Consider the following 21,628-nt stretch of genomic DNA (forward strand, 5'->3'; position numbering starts at 1 on the left):
ACCTAGTAGTGTGAGAAAATTTTCACACCATTATTTTTGTATGAAGATGGATGGAAACACACAAATATAAATAATATATACAATATACTAGGTACTACAGAACCAAGTTTTTGGTGTGGATGCTCTTTTCTCTACGATACAAGAACTCTGTGTAGTAAAGTTGCAAATGGAAAAACACATGTTACAAAAAAATGACAAACAAAACAGACTAACTTGTTAACCAATACACAAAAGGAGGAACTTCTACCGTATTTGGTTAAGGGAGAATAATTTTAGAATCAGACTCAGTTGCAAAGATGTAGATTATAGGGTCTACAAACGTATTAAAGCAAACATGGAGGAAAGAGTGCCGTGTTTCCACTCATTCCTCCAGATGAGCCTCCTCTCATTTGGTGCAATATTCTCCCCACTTATGTGTCTCCAAATCCTTTGTCACCTCTGAGATTAGCTCTAATCCATTTTTGAGCAGTTGCACTATATGTAATAACTAGTTATTGCATATGACACTGCTCTACTACCTTAGTACGTACAGTCCTATGTATTACAATAGCATCAAATAAAGAGAGGGTAGACTCTTATTATAAGGGCCTCACTCAAAATTCCCAGTTTCTACTTCGGCCCAATAATAAAAAAAAAAAATAATAAAAAAAAAATCTATGCTAGTATGTCTACTAAAACCAGTTTGAAAAGGCAATGTTAAAGAATCTCATCACAGCAGATAAGACAATTTAATGATTAAATCTGTTTTAAAACAACCCGCCAAGGTAGAGCTAAATAGTACATTTTGCCACATAGAGACTATTTCTGACGTTTTAAAAAATAAAAATAAGCTAAATATCAGAAACTAGAGTTGATATAATCTATCTACACACACACACACACACACACACACACACACACACACACACACACACACACACACACACACAGCTTTGACTGTATGACTCTTGTCCAGTGATCTACAGTAATAAGTCCTATTCACTCTTATTGTGTTCCAAGATCTTATAAGGTGGTGCAGATGATGCTTCTTCTGATACAACAGGAAGTGTAGCCAGTGTGTAGATTTCTGATAAACTGTCATTGCTTTGTAGAGCTCCATATGAAAAGGAGCTTCCAAATTCAGGTTGAATTGCACTGCCATTATCATGCATGTTATTTGCACCTACAGAAAAGAAAAGTACATGTCATTATAATTTACTTGATACATTTAGATAAGTTTAAACTTTGTACTATTATATGTGTTGTATGGAGTCAAGTACACTCTGGAAGACACATGGGGTAAATTTATCAAGCTGCGGTTTTGAAAAAGTGGAGATGTTGCCTATAGCAACCAATCAGATTCTAACTGGCATTTTGTAGAAATGTACTAAGTAAATGACTACTATAATCTAATTGGTTGCTATAGCCAACATCTCCACTTTTTCAAACCCACAGCTTGACAAATTTACTCCATGGTAGCCAGGTGAAATTTGATCTGACCAGACAAGCATTTTTCACCGAATTGGCATTTACAATGATACATGCGTCTTTTAAATCAAACTATTACTATTGAATTGTAAGGTGCCACAGTTCCAGACAGTGGGGAAGACAGGGCATACATAAAACAGGAACCTACAAGGTAGGGAGATTGAATAAATGTAGACATGAAATAAATGGTTGGGTGAGCATCTCATAATAGCACTTGCAGTCCAATGGGAAAACAACAGAAGAGGAGCAGTGTGGCTCAGGTAGATATTGGGACAGTTGTGAGAGTATACCAGTGTGAGTAGCATAGGTCTGAGTAGGGTAAGCAATGGGTTTTCAGAGTGCTGAAAGATTAGAATGTTGGGGGAAAGTCTAATTGGGCATGGTAGGGAATTTCATAAGTAGGTAGTGGCACAGACAAAGTCTTTCAGGCATGAGTGAAAGGTTGTTATCAGAAATGAGGTGAGGCACAGACCTGAGGTTGATCTAAGAGAATGCTAGATAAAGGGTAGATGGAGACAAGATTTGAAGGGGTGGTGGTGTTGAGAGCTTTATAGATAAGGATGGGTAACTGGATTCTGGAGAACAGATGGAGCCGGTGTATGGATTTGTAGAGTAGTGCAACTGGGATGAAGCTGCAAGAGCGGAGGATCAGTCTTTTCGCTGCATTTAGCATGGGTTGATGCAGGATTAGACGAATGAGATGAATACTAGGTAGGAAAAGGTTGCAGTAGTAGAGGCAAGAGATGATGAGAATGGAAAAAAAAAAAGAGATTTGTTTGGATCTTGAGTTAGACAAGGTCTTATTCTAGCAGTATTTCAAAGATGGAGGAGACAAGACTAGGAGAGAAACTGGATGTGAAGAATAAACCAGAGACATAGTCAAGTGCGACAAGTCAGTGGACTTGGAAGACAAAGTAACTTGTGTTATTGTTGACAGTGAAGGAGGCGACTCTGGGAGAAGGGAAAATGATGATGTTTTTAACATGTTGAGTTTTAGGTAGCAAGGGTCATCCATGTGGACATACCAGAAAGACAGTTTATTTCACAATGTAGTACAGGAGGGAAGAAGTAGATTTGGGTGTCATCAGCATAGAGTTGGTACTGGAGGCCGAAATAATGAATAAGTTCACCAACAGAAGAGGTATAACAGTTAGAAAAGCAGAGGGTGAACAGCAGAGCATTGTGGGATCCCAACAGATAGTAGGGAGTGGAGTGGAGGAGGTGGAAATACTGAATGAGCAGTTGTATGGGTAGGAAGTGATCAGTCATGAAGGCCAAAGAAGTGAAAGGTGAGCAGGAGAAGAGGGTGATTAACAGTGTTGAAGAAGGCAGGGGAGGTCCAAGAGGATGAGTATGGAGAAGTGAAACTTGCTTTAAGTAGAATAAGCTGTTGAGAACAAAAATGGTTTACAGTTCATTAGACTATCCTTGGCCTCCAAATATTACTGAATTAGAGCTTATCATAAAAGGTAAGGTTACTTTGGCTACAAAACCAAATAAAGGAGTCCTATTACACAGGAACCCAACATCTATCTACTGGAGACATTCTGTGACTGGTTGGATATGGAACGCTTAAACAATATTATGAGATATAACTGTGGCCTATGTTGAAGATGCTGTATGTTAGTAGCTGTTTACCTGGCATGGAATTAATGGCAACATAGGGCTCAAAAGCTTTTGTCTTCTTTCTATTCCTGGTAATTAGAGAAACCCCCAAGAAGGCAATAAGGCACCTTGGGAAGACAAAAAAAAAGGAATACATTAGCAATAACACAGAATTTTCATTAATAATACCAGCAAGGTAGGGGAAATGTATTGTAGTGTAGTAGTGAGTGCATGCTATTGTTATAATCACACTTTACTGGAGGGGTTTAAAAAATATTCAACTAGCTGCAAAGTCATGTAGGGGCCTCTTGTAAGGTTCATCTGCGGGATGTTCGGGGTTAAAATCTTTGCTTATTTTTGCTTGCACCTTATAAGCAAAGATTTCTGTAACGTAAGTGCATTGAAATCTCCCGCTTAATTAAATTAATGGGCTGAAAGTATGTCTGTTTTTACATATATCACAACAAAATTAACAAACGTATAGACCTCACCAAATCGTAAAAATTATCTCATGTGAAAAATAACCCATAACAGATTTTACATTGTCACTATTTATTCAACAATAAAAAATAAGTCAACAAGAATGAGTCAGATCAATAAAGTGACAGTGACAGGCTGCGGGAGAGAGGAGGCTGCTGGGTCCCGGCGCCCGGCGGATTGGTAAGTTTCTGTGTTCTTTCTTTTTTTTCTATGGCTGGCGCGCGGCAGAGTGAGAGGGAGCGTGACAGCGGGGGAGACAGCGGGCAGACAGAGGCACAGCGGGGCAGACAGAGGGGCACAGCGGGGCAGATGAGTGTGACAGGGGCGCACAATGGGACAGAGGAGTGCGACAGGGGCGCACAATGGGACAGAGGAGTGCGACAGGGGCGCACAATGGGACAGAGGAGTGCGACATGGGCGCACAATGGGACAGAGGAGTGCGACAGGGGCGCACAATGGGACAGAGGAGTGCGACAGCGGGGCACAATGGGACAGAGGAGTGCGACAGCGGGGCACAATGGGACAGAGGAGTGCGACGGGCGCACAATGGGACAGAGGAGTGCGACGGGCGCACAATGGGACAGAGGAGTGCGACGGGCGCACAATGGGACAGAGGAGTGCGACAGGGGCGCACAATGGGACAGAGGAGTGCGACAGGGGCGCACAATGGGACAGAGGAGTGCGACAGGGGCAGAGGAGGGTAACAGCGTGCCTGGATGCAGAGGGGGCATTTTTGCATACAACTAAATAAGTATTTCTGTCCTGACCTAAATACTTATTACAATTTTTTGACCCAACTACTTCTAAAACTGGACTGCTCAATAATTATTTTGGAGGGGTGCCTTGAAAAAATTTGGAGACTCTAAGGGTGCCGCGAACTGCAAAAGTTTGGGAACCACTGGGTTAACACCATGCCAAGGAGGAAATATATTTGAAATGATCTCAGAGAAGCAACTGTTGCTGCTCATCACTCTGGAAAGGGTTACAAGTCCTTTTTCAAAGAATATACAGGCTATCAACAGTGATTCACAACAATCTCTGCCTCCAGTGAAACATAAAGTCTAAATTAGGTACCACACACAAAACTAACAATATGTTTTTGAATTATGGGAGATTCATGGAACACCCAGAGGAAAACAATGAACACAGCGAGAACATACGAACTCTACACACATAGTGCCGTTTGGAATAAAACCCATGGCCCCAGCACTTTGAGGCTTCGATGGTAACCACTGTGCCACACTGAATGACTGAGGCACCAAGTCACCTGTAAAGCATGGACATCCTTAAAACCTGGAGTGTTTTAGCTTGATGACTGAAGTTGAGAAACACTACCTTATGGCATTGGTTATTTGTGTGCCTACTTTAATATTGATGACTGAAAATGCTTCCGCCTTACAACAGACAGACGCAATTTGCCCACTAAGAACTACAATTGTTATTCCACTCGCTTATGTATCAAGAGTCACCCAAACCAAGACTGTAAGCTTATTTGGGTAGGTCACCTTTACCTTCTGTGTTATGTAATTTGTATCATGATGCCCTAAATGTACAGTGCTTTGTAATATGTTGGTGCTTTAGAAAATAAAATAGTAATAATAATAATAATAATAATAATAATAATAATAATAATAATAATAATAATAAACACCAACATGTGAAATCTCTATTATGATAATCTCTTTTTCTTGCTTTTCTTTGACATATCTGCCCTCTTTGGACGGACTGCTGATACTTTTCCTTTACCAATTATTTGTTCCAAATATTATCTAAATTGATTTCATTTTAAAACACATTTATATATCTTAGCAGTCTATATTATCCTTTACTATATATTATTTATCTCTACATGTGTTTTTTCACTCCATCTAATGAAGATACATGTGCATAACAATAACTTTTTCCCCGACTACTATAAGTCGGTGGTAATTGTTTCAACGATTATGATAACACTGATAATGATAATGACAGACTTACCTGAAAAACGACTGTGCAGATCTCTGATGCCAGCAGCTCCTTCCGACTGTCCAGGTCGCCGGCACCACTGTGTGCCGTCAGTGCGGGCTTCAAGCATTTCAATTTAAAACGGCAATGTCGGGACCCCGTTTAAACAGTGTCCCTGCGGTGTCCCGACATTGCCGTTTTAAAATGAAAAGCATGAAGCCCGCACTGACGTCACACAGTGGTGCCGGCGACCTGGACAGTCGGAAGGAGCTGCTGTCATCGGAGATCTGCACAGTCGTTTTTCAGGCAAGTCTGTCATTCTAGCTGTCGTTTGTTCATTCAATCGTTCTTTTATTGTAGGTCTCCTCTGTGTCATCAGTATCAGCAACCCGTACCCCACCCCTATAAGTGTCTCACACACACAGCTATATATATTTATATTACACACACACACACACACACACACACACACACACACACAAATAAAATAGCCCAGTAGGTAGTCCTCACTAGTGACCAAATGGGATGCAATATGCCATTCTAATCAAGGGCTGCTTTGGGGCCACACAAGAGGCGATGTTTGGCCAATTGCCCCATACTGCACTGTGTATGGCCAGCCTTAGATTCACTGCACAAAAGCATGCTTTCCAATACTATATCTAGCAGGCCTCAGGATGCATTTGAATATAAACAAGATATTTGGGACTATGCGTTTCACTATGCAAATTTAAGGGTGACTGCTGTATCTTCAGTTTACATGTCAGTGTAGGCCTCAGGCTTGAGTTAATAATCCAAATATAATATAAATTAAATTAAATTAAAGGAAGCTCAATTGAAATACAATAGTTCACTTTATAAACTTACCCCAAAGCAAACATACACAGATGCAGAACATCTTCGTTGCGGAAGTCAAGGTAAAATATTGCTCCTAAAGGTGATAAAATAATAGAAGAGTGAGTAACAAAGAAGTGTAAGACAATATAAATTATACACACCCTATTAGTTGTTCCCAATGTATATAATGTTAACACTTTTAATGGAAAGTGTAAACTATTATTTTTTGGTATTTTTAAACATTTTTTGTATTTTATGTCATAAATCACAGTAAAGATATATCTGGCATTAAATGCACCGAGATTTTGTTTACAATATAGTCTGGATATCAGAGTGTGAACATATGGCAGGTTCCCAATGCCTCTCTGGCCCCCTGCATTCCACTGTACTATTTGTCATGATATTACTTTAATATTTTTGACAGCTTTGCATTAAATGGAATAATGTATGCAAGGAGAAAAATAAACTTATTATCCACAATAGAGGGTAACAAATGATCTCTAAACAATGTTCCGATTTATATATGGACTGCCTTACTTACACTTATAAGATATAATGCAAAACATGACATGCCAACCTACTCTAGGTTACATGGTTTACAATCAGGGAGTACCAATATCACTGCTCAGGGATTACATATTTTTAAAAAACCTGAATATTGGCATGATCTCTACAGTATTTAATATTAGAAATACGGTTATAAATATAGTATGGAACAAAATACTTCTCCATTGTAATCTTACCTGCAGAAATAGCTAGAGTTGTAGAAAGTATGTAATTAACACTTGCAATTAGGGCAGAATCATACAGTTGCGATGCCTGGGTCAGAAATCTGCATGTAAAAAGAGAGACGTTTCAAACAGATGTATGAAGTCTGATACTGGACATTCAATAATTTTTTGTGGTCTTTCCAGAAATTGGACATGTATGTCATGACTAAGCTGTAAGTATCAATATACATACAGAGGTACAATAGGGAATTCTGCACACAACTGTTCAAAAGATAGGAGTACTAAATCTGTAAAGCATTGACTAAATGTACATGTTTCCACCCTCTTCCAAACTTTCACATCCAAGTTGCTCCAGGTCAGAGAGTCTGAAAGTTACCACTCAGATCTAGATTTCCTTCAGCATAGACAAGGCCAAGTCTCATATTTTAAAAGAATGATAGCGAAAGGTAATCGGTAAGGGAGAAAATCCTGAGCCACCCTTAAAAATATTTTAAGATCCCTTGCTCCCCAGTTCAGAGGTGAACCCCAGCAATTTTAGATTCTGGCCATTGGTCACCTGGAAACAATGATATATCCGACTCAACTGGGATGCTACATAACACTAGGGGGTATATTTACTAAGCTGCGGGTTTGAAAAAGTGGGGATGTTGCCTATAGCAACCAATCAGATTCTAGCTTTCATTTCTTTAGTACCTTCTACAAAATGATAGCTAGAATCTGATTGGTTGCTATAGGCAACATCCCCACTTTTTCAAACCCGCAGCTTAGTAAATCTAGCCCTTAAAGTTAAGAAGGGTCATGCAACATCACCCACTGGTTTTTTTTTTTTGTAGTACAGAATGCCTTAGAATGGTGCAGCTGTTTCCCCAACTTAGAAACAAAGTTGCATAATTATAATCAATATGATGGGTACTTCAACTTACTACAACATATTCCAAAACCTTGAAATGGGACATCTGCCCAAAATTACCTGTTGAAAACGAAGATACTCACTGTTGCGGCAATAATTTTTACAGGTATGTTGTGAAGAACTGGCCTTCCTTAACAACATTTGTAACCATGGAAACAAACTATACTGCAGAAATCATATTGTAGGTATTAGATGATATACCAGTAAGCTGCAGCATAAATATTTTAATTAGGCAACACAATTAGTTAGTGGAGTCATCTTTTTATTAAGCAAGAGATGTGCTCATCCTGATTTAATGGTGGTAATGTTAGCATTCAGTTTCTCCCATTGCATTGGGGAAAGCTGTTGAAGTTAAACTGCCAGTGAGAAGAGCTTGCTGGAAAAACAAATTAGATTGGAAAAGTGGTGGATATTTGTTTTGTTTGTGGGCTAGGCACTGTTAGTGAGGGAGTCATTTTATCTAGGGAAAACCAGACAGGAAAAGGGTGTATTTCTGTGGTTTGGTTTACATATCCCTTGCTATTTTTGACAACAGAGCTAAATGTGAGCTAGTTACATCCAAAATTGCTAGACTGCAACTTTTTTAATGTGTTTATTGTGGTGTGCCACTGGTTTACCCCAGAAACCACTGATCTCCCCATTACCAAACAAAATACAATGATATATTACAGAGACAAACATGAGGTAACCAAATATATAAATGTCAGTTATGTACTTACGATCCTTGTGCAACAGCAGTGGCCACCATACAGACAAACATGATGTAAAAAATGGGATATCCCAACTGTATGTTGCCATGTATGGAGACAATGATCATGCCAGCTAGTGCTTTTACAGTGACAACAGTTATTGAGCCTATAATAAAGTAGAACACAAAATGTTTCAGTGATATACTTTGCGGTAAGAATCAATACATTTCTTAATGTAAATGCGATTTAAATCAGTAAGAAATTAAGTGTCTGCAAAGTTATAATATATGACTAATGCAAAGTAACTTATCAAAAGATTATATGTGGATTAAGCAAAGCATGCATTTCAAACTACATTCTAATTGCACTGACATTTTAAGTGCTAGGAGTTTATTTTATTGTTTCAAATCATATTTTATTAAGGTACAGACTAAAAAGCTGGTTACACACCTATGTAATCTTACTTCAGATGCAATGTCCAACGATTTTACCAACAACTGATGAGCATGCCGATTCATGCGTACACACCTACATGATTTATCTTCAGATCCGAGATCTACATTTCTCATAACCATCTGCTGAAAAGATTGCGACACTGTACACACTCTACAGATACACAGAGGAACTTTTGACCGATGTGTTGGAAAGATGGTCGCAAGTGCGTACACACTCCCAAATTTGCCCGACGTCGTGACGTCGTTCCTTGTTATTTTTAGGAAGTTTAAAAAACCAAATAAAACAATTCAATGTGTTTAGGCATAAAACATGATTGTGGGAGTGTACACACACTTGCAAAATCAGCCCAAGCGGTTGTTTATAGTGTGATCTGCACAATAATTGCATAGTTTGTGTACCCAGCTTTACATGACCTCCTGCTGTGCATAGACAAAATTACACACCTCTTGGCTGTAATGTTTTATACGCATTGCAATATTTTTCTGTTATTGTATTTTGCAATGATAGTGCCCTTTAGGTTTTGTGCTCTGTCTATCCAACAAACGTAATATGGAGAAAAATATGGTTTCATTGAACTAACATGACAGTAAGATTTTCTGTTCCTTTAGATTACAATCTCCATATTTAATCTTTTTTTCATTCCTTGTCTGCTCAGCTTTCTACTGAAAACTGCCAGCCATGACACAAACTTATTTTGAAGGGATCTGTGTTATTTAATATATAATAATCACACTAGTTTAAAAAATAAAAAAAACACAAAGAATGCAACCCCATCCCCCAATGAAGAATTACAAATTATAACAAAAAGGCTTCTGTTCCAAAAATCCTTATATACCAATAACAGTCTTAGGGCCTCTGCATAAGTGTACAGAGTCTGAATTCCTTCCTATTTTCCTCTTGCCTCTATATATAGAGAAATGTAACACAATATACAATGTCAATTTGACATTTTAATGTATCCCAGGTATTATGAAAATGCTTTACTATTAATTCCCATTGCTTGTAATGCAAATTTATTAGAAGTTCTTAAGTGTTTTCCTGGAACAGAGTACTCTATAATCAAGATATGCATCATGAATGTTGCCAGAGTTCTGTATAGGATTAGCAAGATTGAGCATCCTGCCTTGTGTGATGGATGTTCTGGTGATAAATGGGATTCCGCTTACCTAGTAAGTCTCATCTTGCAAAACCAACGTTGGTCATGCACATGTTGATGACCAGCTGTTTTGCCCCTCAGGCTGAGCAGCTGAATCTCTTGTGGAGTTATTGAGGATGGGAAGACGACCACATTCACAAAGTAATATGGCCCATTCATGGTCAGTCTTCATCCAACCATGCTATTTTGATAGGATAATTATCAAATATCATGCCAATTGGCGGTATTGGCAAAGATATTGCAGTGCATATGGCCAGCATAACTAAGCATTCAAATTAGCTGTGCTAGAGAAAAGGACATGCTGACATTTCCTTGCTCTGTACCAATTCTATACTCTACTTTATCATGTGGGGCAGTTGCAGGCAGGAGGCGAGTATCAGGAAAGTTGGGGGGATAAGAGAGAGAGGGATGCAATAGAATTAATTTTATTTATACATTTCTTGAAAAAGAATAAAAAAAAAGTTACATTTACATAATATGTAATGCAAATTCGTAAATGCGTCAAGATGAGTTTCCAATTTGTATTTATAGCAAGGCAGAGAAAACATTTCTACTTATGGGGCACCCCTCATCTCCAACATGTAACAGTACTATATTCACCATGTTATTATAAACTATAGCAGCATTACCCGTTTTGGATATAGTGCAGTTCTAGTTTGAGTGGTTTAAATCTTTACTATCATCATCATCACCATTTATTTATATAGCGCCACTGATTCCGCAGCGCTGTACAGAGAACTCATTCACATCTGTCCCTGCCCCACTGGAGCTCACAGTCTAAATTCCCTGATATAGACACACACAGACAGACAGGGAGACCGACAGAGAGGTACAAACTAGGGTCAATTTTGATAGTAGCCAATTAACCTACTAGTATGTTTTTTGGAGTGTGGGAGGAAACCCACGCAAACACAGGGAGAACATACAAACTCCACACAGATAAGGCCATGGTCGGGAATTGAACTCATGACCCCAGTGCTGTGAGGCAGAAGTGCTACCACTATGCCACCGTGCTGCCCTGACTACTATGTGCAGATATTGGCATATTAATTTGACATCATAATTTGAAGAAAAAAAACCCCAATATGAATATATACCATTAGTAATGTAATGTACACAGGCAATTTAATAGTAGTTATTTACTTGATGTACTATGCATTTCTACCAACATGATGCAAAATACTTACACTGTATTATATGAAATATAGCATACCCATACTATTTTAAGCTACATACTTTACTTAAATGTTATTATGTGGTGGTAGTCAATATATTGATGCTCTAAATGCCGACAGTACATGCGAGCTGTTAAGGTAGTAATTTAAGGAGTACCTGTACTTGGTTCTTAAGCCTTGTACATTCTATAGCCGCTGCCTCCTTAAATTACTACCTTAACAGCTCACATGATAGTGTGTCCCTTCAATGTGACGTCATTGGAGTGTGCCAGGATCTTCAGCGGTCGCAATTTCTTTAATTCTCTGTTTGAAGCAGTCTGTTACCACTCTGTTGGCTATGAGCTCTTTGGTGTGATCATGTCGGGGTATGTACTCTCGGCATTTAAAGTGTCGTTATATATAGCACCCTATTTATGTACCTGGTGAGTAGCGATTCTCTAGGTGGGAAGATGTAAAATAAGGAAAAAAACTGATGAGCAATACAAATATGTATTAAGCAACACATTATATATTATAGGCCTCCTAGCTACATTGTTTTTTTTATTTGCTTCAATATAGGTAAATTATATAAAAAAAACGTATGCATTGTATGCAAAAAATAATCAAGATTTTCACAGCTGCAGCAATATAATAAAAAACAAATAGAGTTACCTAGCAAAGCAACCAACAGTAATATGATGATCATGTAATTCTTGTTCTTCTGTTTGTAGTAATAGAGCAAGAAACAAAAGGATAGGATTCCCACCAGCTAAATAATAAAATAGAATAAAAAATTAGGACATTTTTACCAAATTAATAAAGTTAGGTGAATATTGTTAAAAAGCGTAATTTTCTATTCAGCAAACTGAAAATATAACTTTAGATTTATCACAAGTTAGGTGTATGACCTTTGTTTCAGACAGGTTGTCCATGATACATATGGCTCTTATTGTAATGAAATAAGGAAGAGAAGTGCAGACCAGCAATCTCATAACTCTACAGTGAGAACAAATTCCTGCTTAAGACATAAAAACTGCATGCTCACTACACATGTACACTTGAAAAATCCAGACATGCCATGGTTCGATTCCCAACCATGGCCACCCAGAGAAGGCCATGGTTGGGAATCAAACTCATGACCCCAGCACTGTGAGGCAGAAGTGCTAATCACTTAGCCACTGTAAAGTAAAGTGTGTCCAAAGCATTATGTTTTTGTAATACTCAGAGTAGCAGGGAAGAAACACTACATCACCGGGCCCTGTAGCAGAATCTAGGGGCGCCTGCTATGCTCTTCTGTTTGGTTTGCACTATGCAAGTTCATAGATGACAGTGGGTGTAGGTTGTGGCTGAATTACCGCCATTGCCAGGTGTTTGGCGACTACAGATCCCTCCTCATCCTCTGGCCTCGTCAATGCTGTGCCTGTTGCAACAGTGGTAGTTCTGCCACTACTAAGCAGGACTATATTTGCAGAGATGAATGAAGTCCTGCTCAATGCATCAAAATGATAACGTCCCTGTGCATACACAGTCCAAATCCTAGCGTCACAAAGTAAGTCAGCCAGCCTTAAGTGTATTTACGTTCTCTAGTTCTGAATCACGCTGCTGTGCCCCAATCATATGATTAAACCGGTCCCCATTACATGAGCATTGTGTGACATAATCTATTACATATTTTCCTCCTCTTTCTATCTCAAAAGTCCCAGTTGTGTGTCTGGATTCTGTTTTCTTATTTAAATGTATGCCCAAATAAAAATAACACCTACAGCTATTAAAGTTATCACTTCTAATCAAGATCACTTTTGTTATTTTTATTTACAGAAGTGCTTTACTACCACAGCTAACATAGCACCATCTCTTACATCGGTATTTAACTCTTCTGCCCCACCCTCAACACAATGGTTTCCTGTTGTCTTGTCAAACTCAAAGTCTCCACCCATGCATTCATTTCAGTTTTGGTCATCTAGGATTACTAATAAAGCAAGCATGGAGATCACAAAGACGTTTGTATGGATCTATAAAGTGACTGACAATTGCATTATATATTATTTCTATTTTGTTCAAGTTTGCGAGTCTAGCGTAGTCAAACTTGCAGATTAGACTTTTATTGTTCTTAGTCAGTGACATTCACCTCTTGAAAGCAAATAAAATTTTCATGACAGGATATAGTCATGGAACTTACCATGTACAGCAAAAATGGCCAGCTCACTAAATGTTTGACAATATTTTCTCCAGTCATCTTTTCATGGCTGTTAGGCCCAAATGTTATGAGCAAATACGTGCCAATGACAGCCAAACCGCAGCCTAAAAAGGACAAGATATAACGTCCTTTGGGAGGATAGAGAGAGAACACATATACATACATATCAGAGGAGACCTGGTTAGTTGAAAATGTGTAAGTTAAATAATCATGTAATGAGTAAGGCATGGTAGAGTGAGTGAATTAAAAAAAACAAAAAGGCTTTATTTGAGAATGCTCTAAAATATTAAAAATGAATAAGCTGGGTTAGTTAATGAGAAGACAAAAGTAAAGATTCTTGAAAATCAAGTATCACTGTCTCATTGCTAGAGCTCATGCCGCACCTTAACTCCCGAGATGTTTAAATGACACATATAGAAATATCATTTTCACAGCATGACTGGAAAAAAACAATACATGACTTTTTTTCTGTGCATGATTCACCTTCTATTCATAGTGAAAGCAAAGATCTTTAAATTTAGTCAAGTTGTGTTGCATTGGAAACAGTTGAAACAAATGGCAAACTACTCTGTGTGTACAAGGGCAATAAGACAATGAGGCCAAATATATATATATATTCCTGTATTTGTGCGACTTTGTGTATTCTATATAGCTATGTGATCTGCATTTACTTAATTAAGCTAAATAGGGATTAGTAGCCATGCATTAGGTAATCAAACTATGTCAAAGGAAAAAAAACAGAGCTGGAATCTTTTAGTAATTATCCTATTTGATCTTTTCTTAACTATTTAATAAACATCAATCACCACAAGCAAGTCATTCAGACTGAAACGCACTATGCAATGATGGTTCAACTTGTGCAACCAGTCTAAACTTATGTAATTTGGGAGTATCTTTGGAATGCCAGAAACGAATATCAAACACAGTCCTCTCTCTTAAGATCTTACAATATTGTATATGGTAAATTCTGAATGAAACACATTTTACAAAATGACTATGGGCCTGATTCATTAAGGATTTTAACTTGAGAAACTTCTTATTTCAGTCTCCTGGACAAAACCATGTTACAATGCAAGGGGTGCAAATTAGGATTTTGTTTTGCACATAAGTTAAAAACTGACTGTTTTTTCAAGTAGAACACACATATCAACTTTAAATTTCAGTGTACAAATAAACTATCAAGTATTTGTGTGCTACATGAAAAAACTGTCAGTATTTAACTTATGTGCAAAACAGAATACTAATTTGCACCCCTTGCATTGTAACATGGTTTTGTCCAGGAGACTGAAATAAGAAGTTTCTCAAGTTAAGATCCTTAATGAATCAGGCCCTAGGAATACATTGTGGGTTTTTGTTTTTTTTAAATACTTTAAAAGCTAAATATATAACTTTTAATTATTGTTTAGACACATGTAAAGATCAGTTAATGGGGTGAAGAAAGTATTTTAAAATTATGCCATAAACGTTGTACTTACTCAGGAATTCACTTGGTTTCCATTTTTCTTTAATAAATATAATGCCTATGATTGAGCTAGCTGAGGAGAAAGAAAATCACAATATTAACAACATTTTTCTTAAACTATAATTTTGTTAGATGTATGTTCTTTAGTAAAGCAACATGCATTCGTTTTTAAGCTTCCATTAATTTTCTTTCAGATTACGAGAACTGTGGCTCATAAGTTTTTTTCCAAATAGAAAGATCTTACGGTAAGATCAAAAATCCTCTGAGCACAAGTTGGGGGGACACTGCTCACCTTGGGGGTATAGAGGGCGCTGTGGGAGTAATAAAAAAACGTATCTAGCCTGCTCCCCTCCATAGGAAGAGCTCAGTATTTTTACTAACCAAGCCACAAAAGAGGGCGAAAACACAAACAGAACACACAACAGAACTGTCAGAACAAAGGATGGGAGCGCAGTGTCCTTGTAACGCTCCGGTCCCACAGATAGTACCTGTCTCGTTACCTGCAGTCCATTCATCTGGAAACTGCCATGTCCCAGCATCAGACATTCTCCAGTTCATTCATTCAGCTATATTCAGATCTGTGCAGGTACAAGCCTATTGCACTTCTGGACCTCTTCCCTCTTTTTCATTGGCTAAACACTTCTGGAGCACTATTTAAACCTCCTGGATTCACCTGTCTGATGCCTGTTCTTCAAGCTCACTTCCTGGAGCCTGTGGTTCTGGTTCCTGTTCTCCTTGTGGTTTATCTGTGTTCCAGTCTGCTCTCAGTTCGTGGTCTGTTCCAGTACCTTTCTTACCATCTCCAGTGTACTTCATCGTGACAGCTTCGGTTCTTTCATCGCTACCACTCAGAGCCGCTATTACACCTGTGACTCCTCAGCTGCTATCACAAGTTACCTCCACCACTCCAGTCAGCCTTCAGCCTCTGGCTGTGTTGAACTATTGCTGCTCCAGTACTTCCATTACCATCTCCAGAGTACTTCATAGCGACAGCCTCTGTCCTCTCGTTGTATACCACAGAGCACCTATTCTCTTAGTGACTCATTGGTTGCTGACCATCAGCCTATATTATTGTTGTGCCTGTATTTATACCACTCGTCTGTGGACTCCATCGTCTCCATCCACTTCACCTGCCTCCCCTACATCGTTCTGCTGTAAACTCACTCACAGGACCGTGACCTGCAGACTTGGTGCAGTTAAGACCATACCTCTTTGCGGGGGTTCCTGGTGAAAACCACCTGTCTGTTAGACTCCGCGCCCGTGGGTGGGCTTAGCCATGTTCAGGATAGCCTAAGGATCAATTTCCTGTAAGTCAACCGTGACAGTCCCCCAACTCGTGTTCAGAGAAGTATTTTACGGTAAGTACAAAATTCCTATTTTCTCTTTCACACAAGTTGAGGGACATTGCTCCCCTTGGCGTTCCAAAGCTGCCCCCTATGGGTGGGAATGCTCATAATGAGCAGCACGTAAAACTTTACAGCCACAGCTTGTGTGCTTTGAAGCAAAGATGTGGAAACGATAAAACCTGGTGAATGTACGAATAGAAGACCAAGTAGCTGCCCTACACAACTGCTCAGCTGAGACCCCATGCCTCGCTGCCCAAGAGGCGTTAACCAACGTTGTGGAATGAGTTGTCAGACCTTCAGGAACCAGAGAGCACTCCGAAATTTACACCTGCCAGATAGTAGCGGTGATCCATCTAGCCAATGTCTGCTTTGTGGCCGGTCAGCCACGCTTGCGATCATTATACAGGACTAGAAGACTATCAGTCTTCTGAACCGAAGCTGTATGGTCCACATAAATGCTCAAAGCTCTGACCACATCTAAAAGAGACAGAGTCCTGACCAGGCCAAAGCGAATCCTGAGGAAGAACAGACAGAACAATATCTTGATTTATGTGAAACTTCAAAACCACCTAAGCAAAGGCTTAGTTCTAAGCACCACATGATCGTCATGGAAAAATCAGAAGAGGAGCCTGTTATTACAGGGCTGCTCTGAAACCCATCTGGCCAAAGCAATGGCCAGCAGAAAGGTCACTTTCCAATAGAGAAGTTTTAAGGAAACAGACTCCAAAGGTTCAAAAGGACAACTTTTGCAGTGCCAAAAGGACCAAGGTTAGGTCCCACCGAGCCACTGGTGGAGTAAAAGGCGTTTTTACATGAAGTACACGACTGCACCTCCGGTAACAGAGCGATACGTTTCTGAAAATACACCAACAACAGCGCTACCTGGACCTTAGGGAACAACAACCTCAATCCCTTGTCCAGACCATCTAGCAGAAAAGCCAACACCCTGGCTAAACGAAAAAGAATTAGCAGGCACTTTGATCTTCTCACACCAACATATATATGGTTTCCAAATGCGGTGTTAATTAGTTGATGATGACGGTTTTATCTCCTGGCTCATGGTTTTAACCACCCTCTCCCTTTCTTTCTGAGAATCAAGGATTCAACCTTCAAGCTGTCAAAGCTAATCGATCCAGGTCCTCATGAAAGAATGGACCTTGACGAAGAAGATCTTTCCTGAGAGGCAGAAGCCAAGGACAATCCACTGACATGTCTAGAAGATCTGAGTACCATGCTCTTCTCGGCCAATCTGGTGCCTGTAGAATCACTGGAAGCCTTTTGCCTCTCACTTCCTGCAAGATCTGCGGTAGCATCGGAAGTGGAGGATAAAGGTACACCAACTTGAAGTTCCAGTGTACAGTCATAGTGTCCACTAAGAACGCCTGAGGGTCTCTTGACCTGGCACAATACCTTTCTAACTTGCGGTTCTTCCGCAAGGCATTCATGTCTATCTCTGGCCGACCCCACCTGAGGACTATTTGAGAAAACGCCTCCCGATGGAGCAACCATTCGCCTGGGTGAAGGGAATGCCGACTTAAATAGTCGGCCTCCAGAATGAACACATCATGAAATGGGCGGAACAGGTTTCTACAATTTCAGCGATTTGACACTTCCTTCATGGCAAGAGGATTCGTCATTAGTCCTTGATGATTTATGTAAACTACCGCCATAGCATTGTCAGACTGTATTCGGATCGGCCGACGTGCCAGGAAGGACTGTGCCTAAACTAGAGCATTGACTACTTTCTCTAGTTCCAGAGTATTTATGCGCAAACGTGCTTCCTCCAGCGTCCAAGTCCCTTGCAATCTGAGGTGAAGCGTGACTGAAGCCCACCCCAACAAGCTGGCAACCGTTGTTACCACGGTCCAGTTCCGCATCGAGAAAGGACACCCCTGTGTTAGAATGTCCCTCCTCAGCCACCAGAGAAGAGACAGGCATGGTTGTCTGTGACAACCGAAAGACCTGGCTTTCTAAGCGGGGATCCGACCTTTACCACTTTGGCAGAATCTCCTGCTGGAACTTGCGCGAATGTAAATAAGCAAAGTGCTGAGCCTCGAACAAGAGAACCAACTGAGATGTAATTTAGAGATAAAAGATCTTTCACCCGACGCCGGATCTTCCGCACTTTGTCTGAAAGGAAAAAAACCCTCTAACAATTTGTGTTGAACAACAATCCCAGGAACACTATACGTTGAGTTGGTATCCAACTGGACTTTTTGTAGTTGATCACCCATCCGTGTTCCTGCAGAATGTCCCTGGTGTCAGAATGTGTAGGTAAGCATCCTTGATATCCAAGGATGCTAAGTACTCGCCTGTCTTCATGGAATGTATCATAGATCTGATGGACTTCATTGGAAAGCTGGTTACCCGTAAGTAGGTGTTGAGGTCCTTCAGGTTTAGTATTGGTCTGAAGGACAGATCCGGTTTTTGCACCAGGAACAGATGAGAGTAAAAACCCTGACCTCTTTGCCCCAACGAAACTGGAACAATCACCCCGGCATCCCAAATTGACTGTACTGCCGCCTGCAAAGTCTGTCTTTTTTCTGACTTCCTGGGAAAAGGTGTAGTCATGAAACGCAGTGGAGGTACCCCCACTAGGTCCAAGATGTATCCCCTGGACACTACACCTTTCACCCAGGTGTCTGTGGTGGACCTGAGCCACCGCTCCTGAAAGAACAGTAGGCGCGCTCCCACCACCGGAGCCACCGGTGGAGGATGCAGGAAGCCATGCTGCATGTTTGTCTGCTGGCTTAGGGGCAGGGCAACGTCCTGTCCAGGCCTCTCTGCCCCCTTCCCCTTGTGACCAGGGCTTAGCTTATGGAAGAACCACCTCTAGAGCGACCGACAAACCGAAAACGCCCCCCCCCTTTTGCTTTTGGTGCAGTTACCCCCCCCCGTGGCCTGAGCGATGAATTTGTCAAAAGGAGAACCAAACAATGCCGCTCCGTCATATGGGACAGATTCTAAAGCTCTCTTGGAATCAGCATCCACCTCCCAAGATGTTAACCACAATGTGCGCCTAGCTGCCACTGCTAAGGAAGAGGTTTTTGACAACCCCTGACCCGCATCCCCTAAAAATTCAGCAACATTTTTAATATGCTCTGCCAGAGGAGCCAACTCATTTCTAGCAACGCCAGACTGAATTCCTGCATGAAGGGTAGTGGTCCATTTTTCATCAGCTTTAACAACCCAAGCTGCCGCCATCACCAGGTGCAGGGACACCCCAGACGCTAAATAATTAGATTTCAAAATCGCTTTACACCTTTTGTCAGTACTGTCTTTAAGTGACACTGCATTCGGCAACAGAAAAACAGTAGACGTCGCCAAGTGTGCAATAGGCGCATCAATACTGGGATGAGTCTCCCATGATCCTACCTCCAAATCTGGAAAAGGGTAGAAGAGTTTGTATCGTCTGGAAATCTGAAATTTATTAATCAGGCTTAAATCTGGCCTCGTCCCAAATTTCCAACAGTTGTGCAGAAGGAGGGAAGAAAACCGATCTTTTCTTTGCCCTTGTAAACATGGAGGTCTGTGATACAGATTGTTCCCCATCAGATATGTTAACAACCTGTTGTCTCTCCTTAACTCGGCAATAGACGTTCCAGCTCCTTGGCCCAGGCTGGTTCCACAATGTCTGTCGTGCCCGCCCAGGTCTTTGGCCTCTCATACTGTGCACAGGCCCCCCTGGTCCACCAAGCAATTTGGACTCACACCTAGTACAGATGTAGTACATTACAGAGAGCCTTGGATTTGGCCCTGACCCCTCTTTCTGACATATTGCAAAACAGAAAGGTAAATGACAGACACAGTGTAGAACTATCTTATAACACAGAAGAACTGTACAGTATATGGCAAACTGTAACACTATAGAAATACACAAAAATACAGTGCTTCAGCTAAGACTAGAACCAGAAGTGTTCTGTAATGTACCCCCACAGGATGTACAGTAGACAGAAAACACATAAACACTGAAAAAGATATAAGAAACAGCAAAGTCACTCTATATCTACTGGTTCTCAATCCCCAGGGATGTGTCTGCATCTGATTGCCCTGCAGGCAGGATGGGAAATGGCTGATAAGCTTGTCAGCCCTGGAAAAAAAAACAGGTTAGTTAGTTACCTAACCATGCCCACTTAACTCTTTGCTGGCCTGAACAAAATCAGCAAAATACATACCGGTACATTTGTAATTGCAGGAAAAAAAAACCCCCCACACACATCAGACCCTGGTGGGGACTGCCCTCCAATGACAGCTCCCCACCAGCATAATATGCCTCACTACTGTTTGCACCGCAACTTCTCCTCCAAATGCCGGCTGAGAGGCTGGGCAACTGGACCGCAAGCAGCTCCGCCTCCACAGCAGTCACAGACGACCGAAACATGCTGCCGCGGCTCCCAGGGAGGCCCACATCACCTCCCTGGAAGCGGCTTTTTCCTGGATACTACTGGAGTGCCAGTTGACCCTTTTTTCCGGGAGCTCTACATAAATCAGGAGGGGGGGGGGCACTAAATCGCCTCAGGATCTCTCCATGACTGCCGTGGAGAAATCCTAGCTATTTATAAAAAAAAACACAAAAAAAAAAAAAAAACTCTAAAAGACTAGAATAAAACTAGGCACTAAAAAAAATCAAAACAAAAACAAAACAAAAAAACTGAGCTCTTCCTGTGGAGGGGGTGTAGAGGGGAGAGGAGCAGGCTAGACAAGTTTTTTAGTGCCATTACTCCCCCAAGTGCACTCTATACCCCAAGTCGAGCAGTGTCCCCCGTAACTGGATCACTAATAACTTATTTGTGGCTGGACCATGTAGAAATAATTTATTGTAGAAATGTATTTCAATCAGAGGTGCAGGCACAAATGTATAATTTGAAATGCACTTATCCTGTTACATTGGGATGTGTTTTGTATGCAAGTGTCATTGTTTGGGTTTGTATCTTTGCTAGAGGAAGTCTGTTTGCTGATAGCAGGAAATGTTAAGAAAGTCTTTATGTGAAGTGACAAAAACCTGTTTAGCCTGTATACCCAGCAGGGAGCCGCTGCCTGACTGTTAGGCGGTACTGGATCCAAGATAATGCAAGCATCAAGTTTTAGCACATAACAGAGAAGTGTAATTATTGTTAGCTTTGCATTGCATGTAAATCTATGTTTGGATAAACAAATTGCATCCTGATTCTAAAAAAATAGCCTGTGAGGCTGTGTT

General features: G+C 40.5%; 1 protein-coding gene across 2 annotated transcripts in view; it reads right to left on the bottom strand.

Moving 5' to 3' along the window:
- Nucleotides 1–709: 709 nt before the first annotated feature.
- The window catches only part of NIPAL3 (NIPA like domain containing 3), a 29,927-nt gene continuing 9,008 nt past the window's right edge, over nucleotides 710–21,628 (bottom strand). Inside the window, exons 5-12 of one of the 2 annotated variants that reach the window (XM_075195376.1) lie at nucleotides 15,099–15,158; nucleotides 13,606–13,727; nucleotides 12,099–12,195; nucleotides 8,691–8,826; nucleotides 7,074–7,162; nucleotides 6,361–6,424; nucleotides 3,106–3,200; nucleotides 710–1,162 (exon numbers count right to left, since the gene is read on the bottom strand). In XM_075195376.1, coding sequence (XP_075051477.1) covers nucleotides 975–1,162; nucleotides 3,106–3,200; nucleotides 6,361–6,424; nucleotides 7,074–7,162; nucleotides 8,691–8,826; nucleotides 12,099–12,195; nucleotides 13,606–13,727; nucleotides 15,099–15,158 — 851 coding nt within the window. In that variant the 3' untranslated portion in view covers nucleotides 710–974. Of the gene's footprint in view, nucleotides 1,163–3,105; nucleotides 3,201–6,360; nucleotides 6,425–7,073; nucleotides 7,163–8,690; nucleotides 8,827–12,098; nucleotides 12,196–13,605; nucleotides 13,752–15,098; nucleotides 15,159–21,628 lie in introns of both variants that reach the window. The other variant, XM_075195375.1, reaches the window with a different exon arrangement.

The sequence above is a fragment of the Mixophyes fleayi genome, chromosome 2, assembly GCF_038048845.1.
Source record: "Mixophyes fleayi isolate aMixFle1 chromosome 2, aMixFle1.hap1, whole genome shotgun sequence".
NCBI classification, from domain to species: Eukaryota; Metazoa; Chordata; class Amphibia; order Anura; family Limnodynastidae; genus Mixophyes; species Mixophyes fleayi.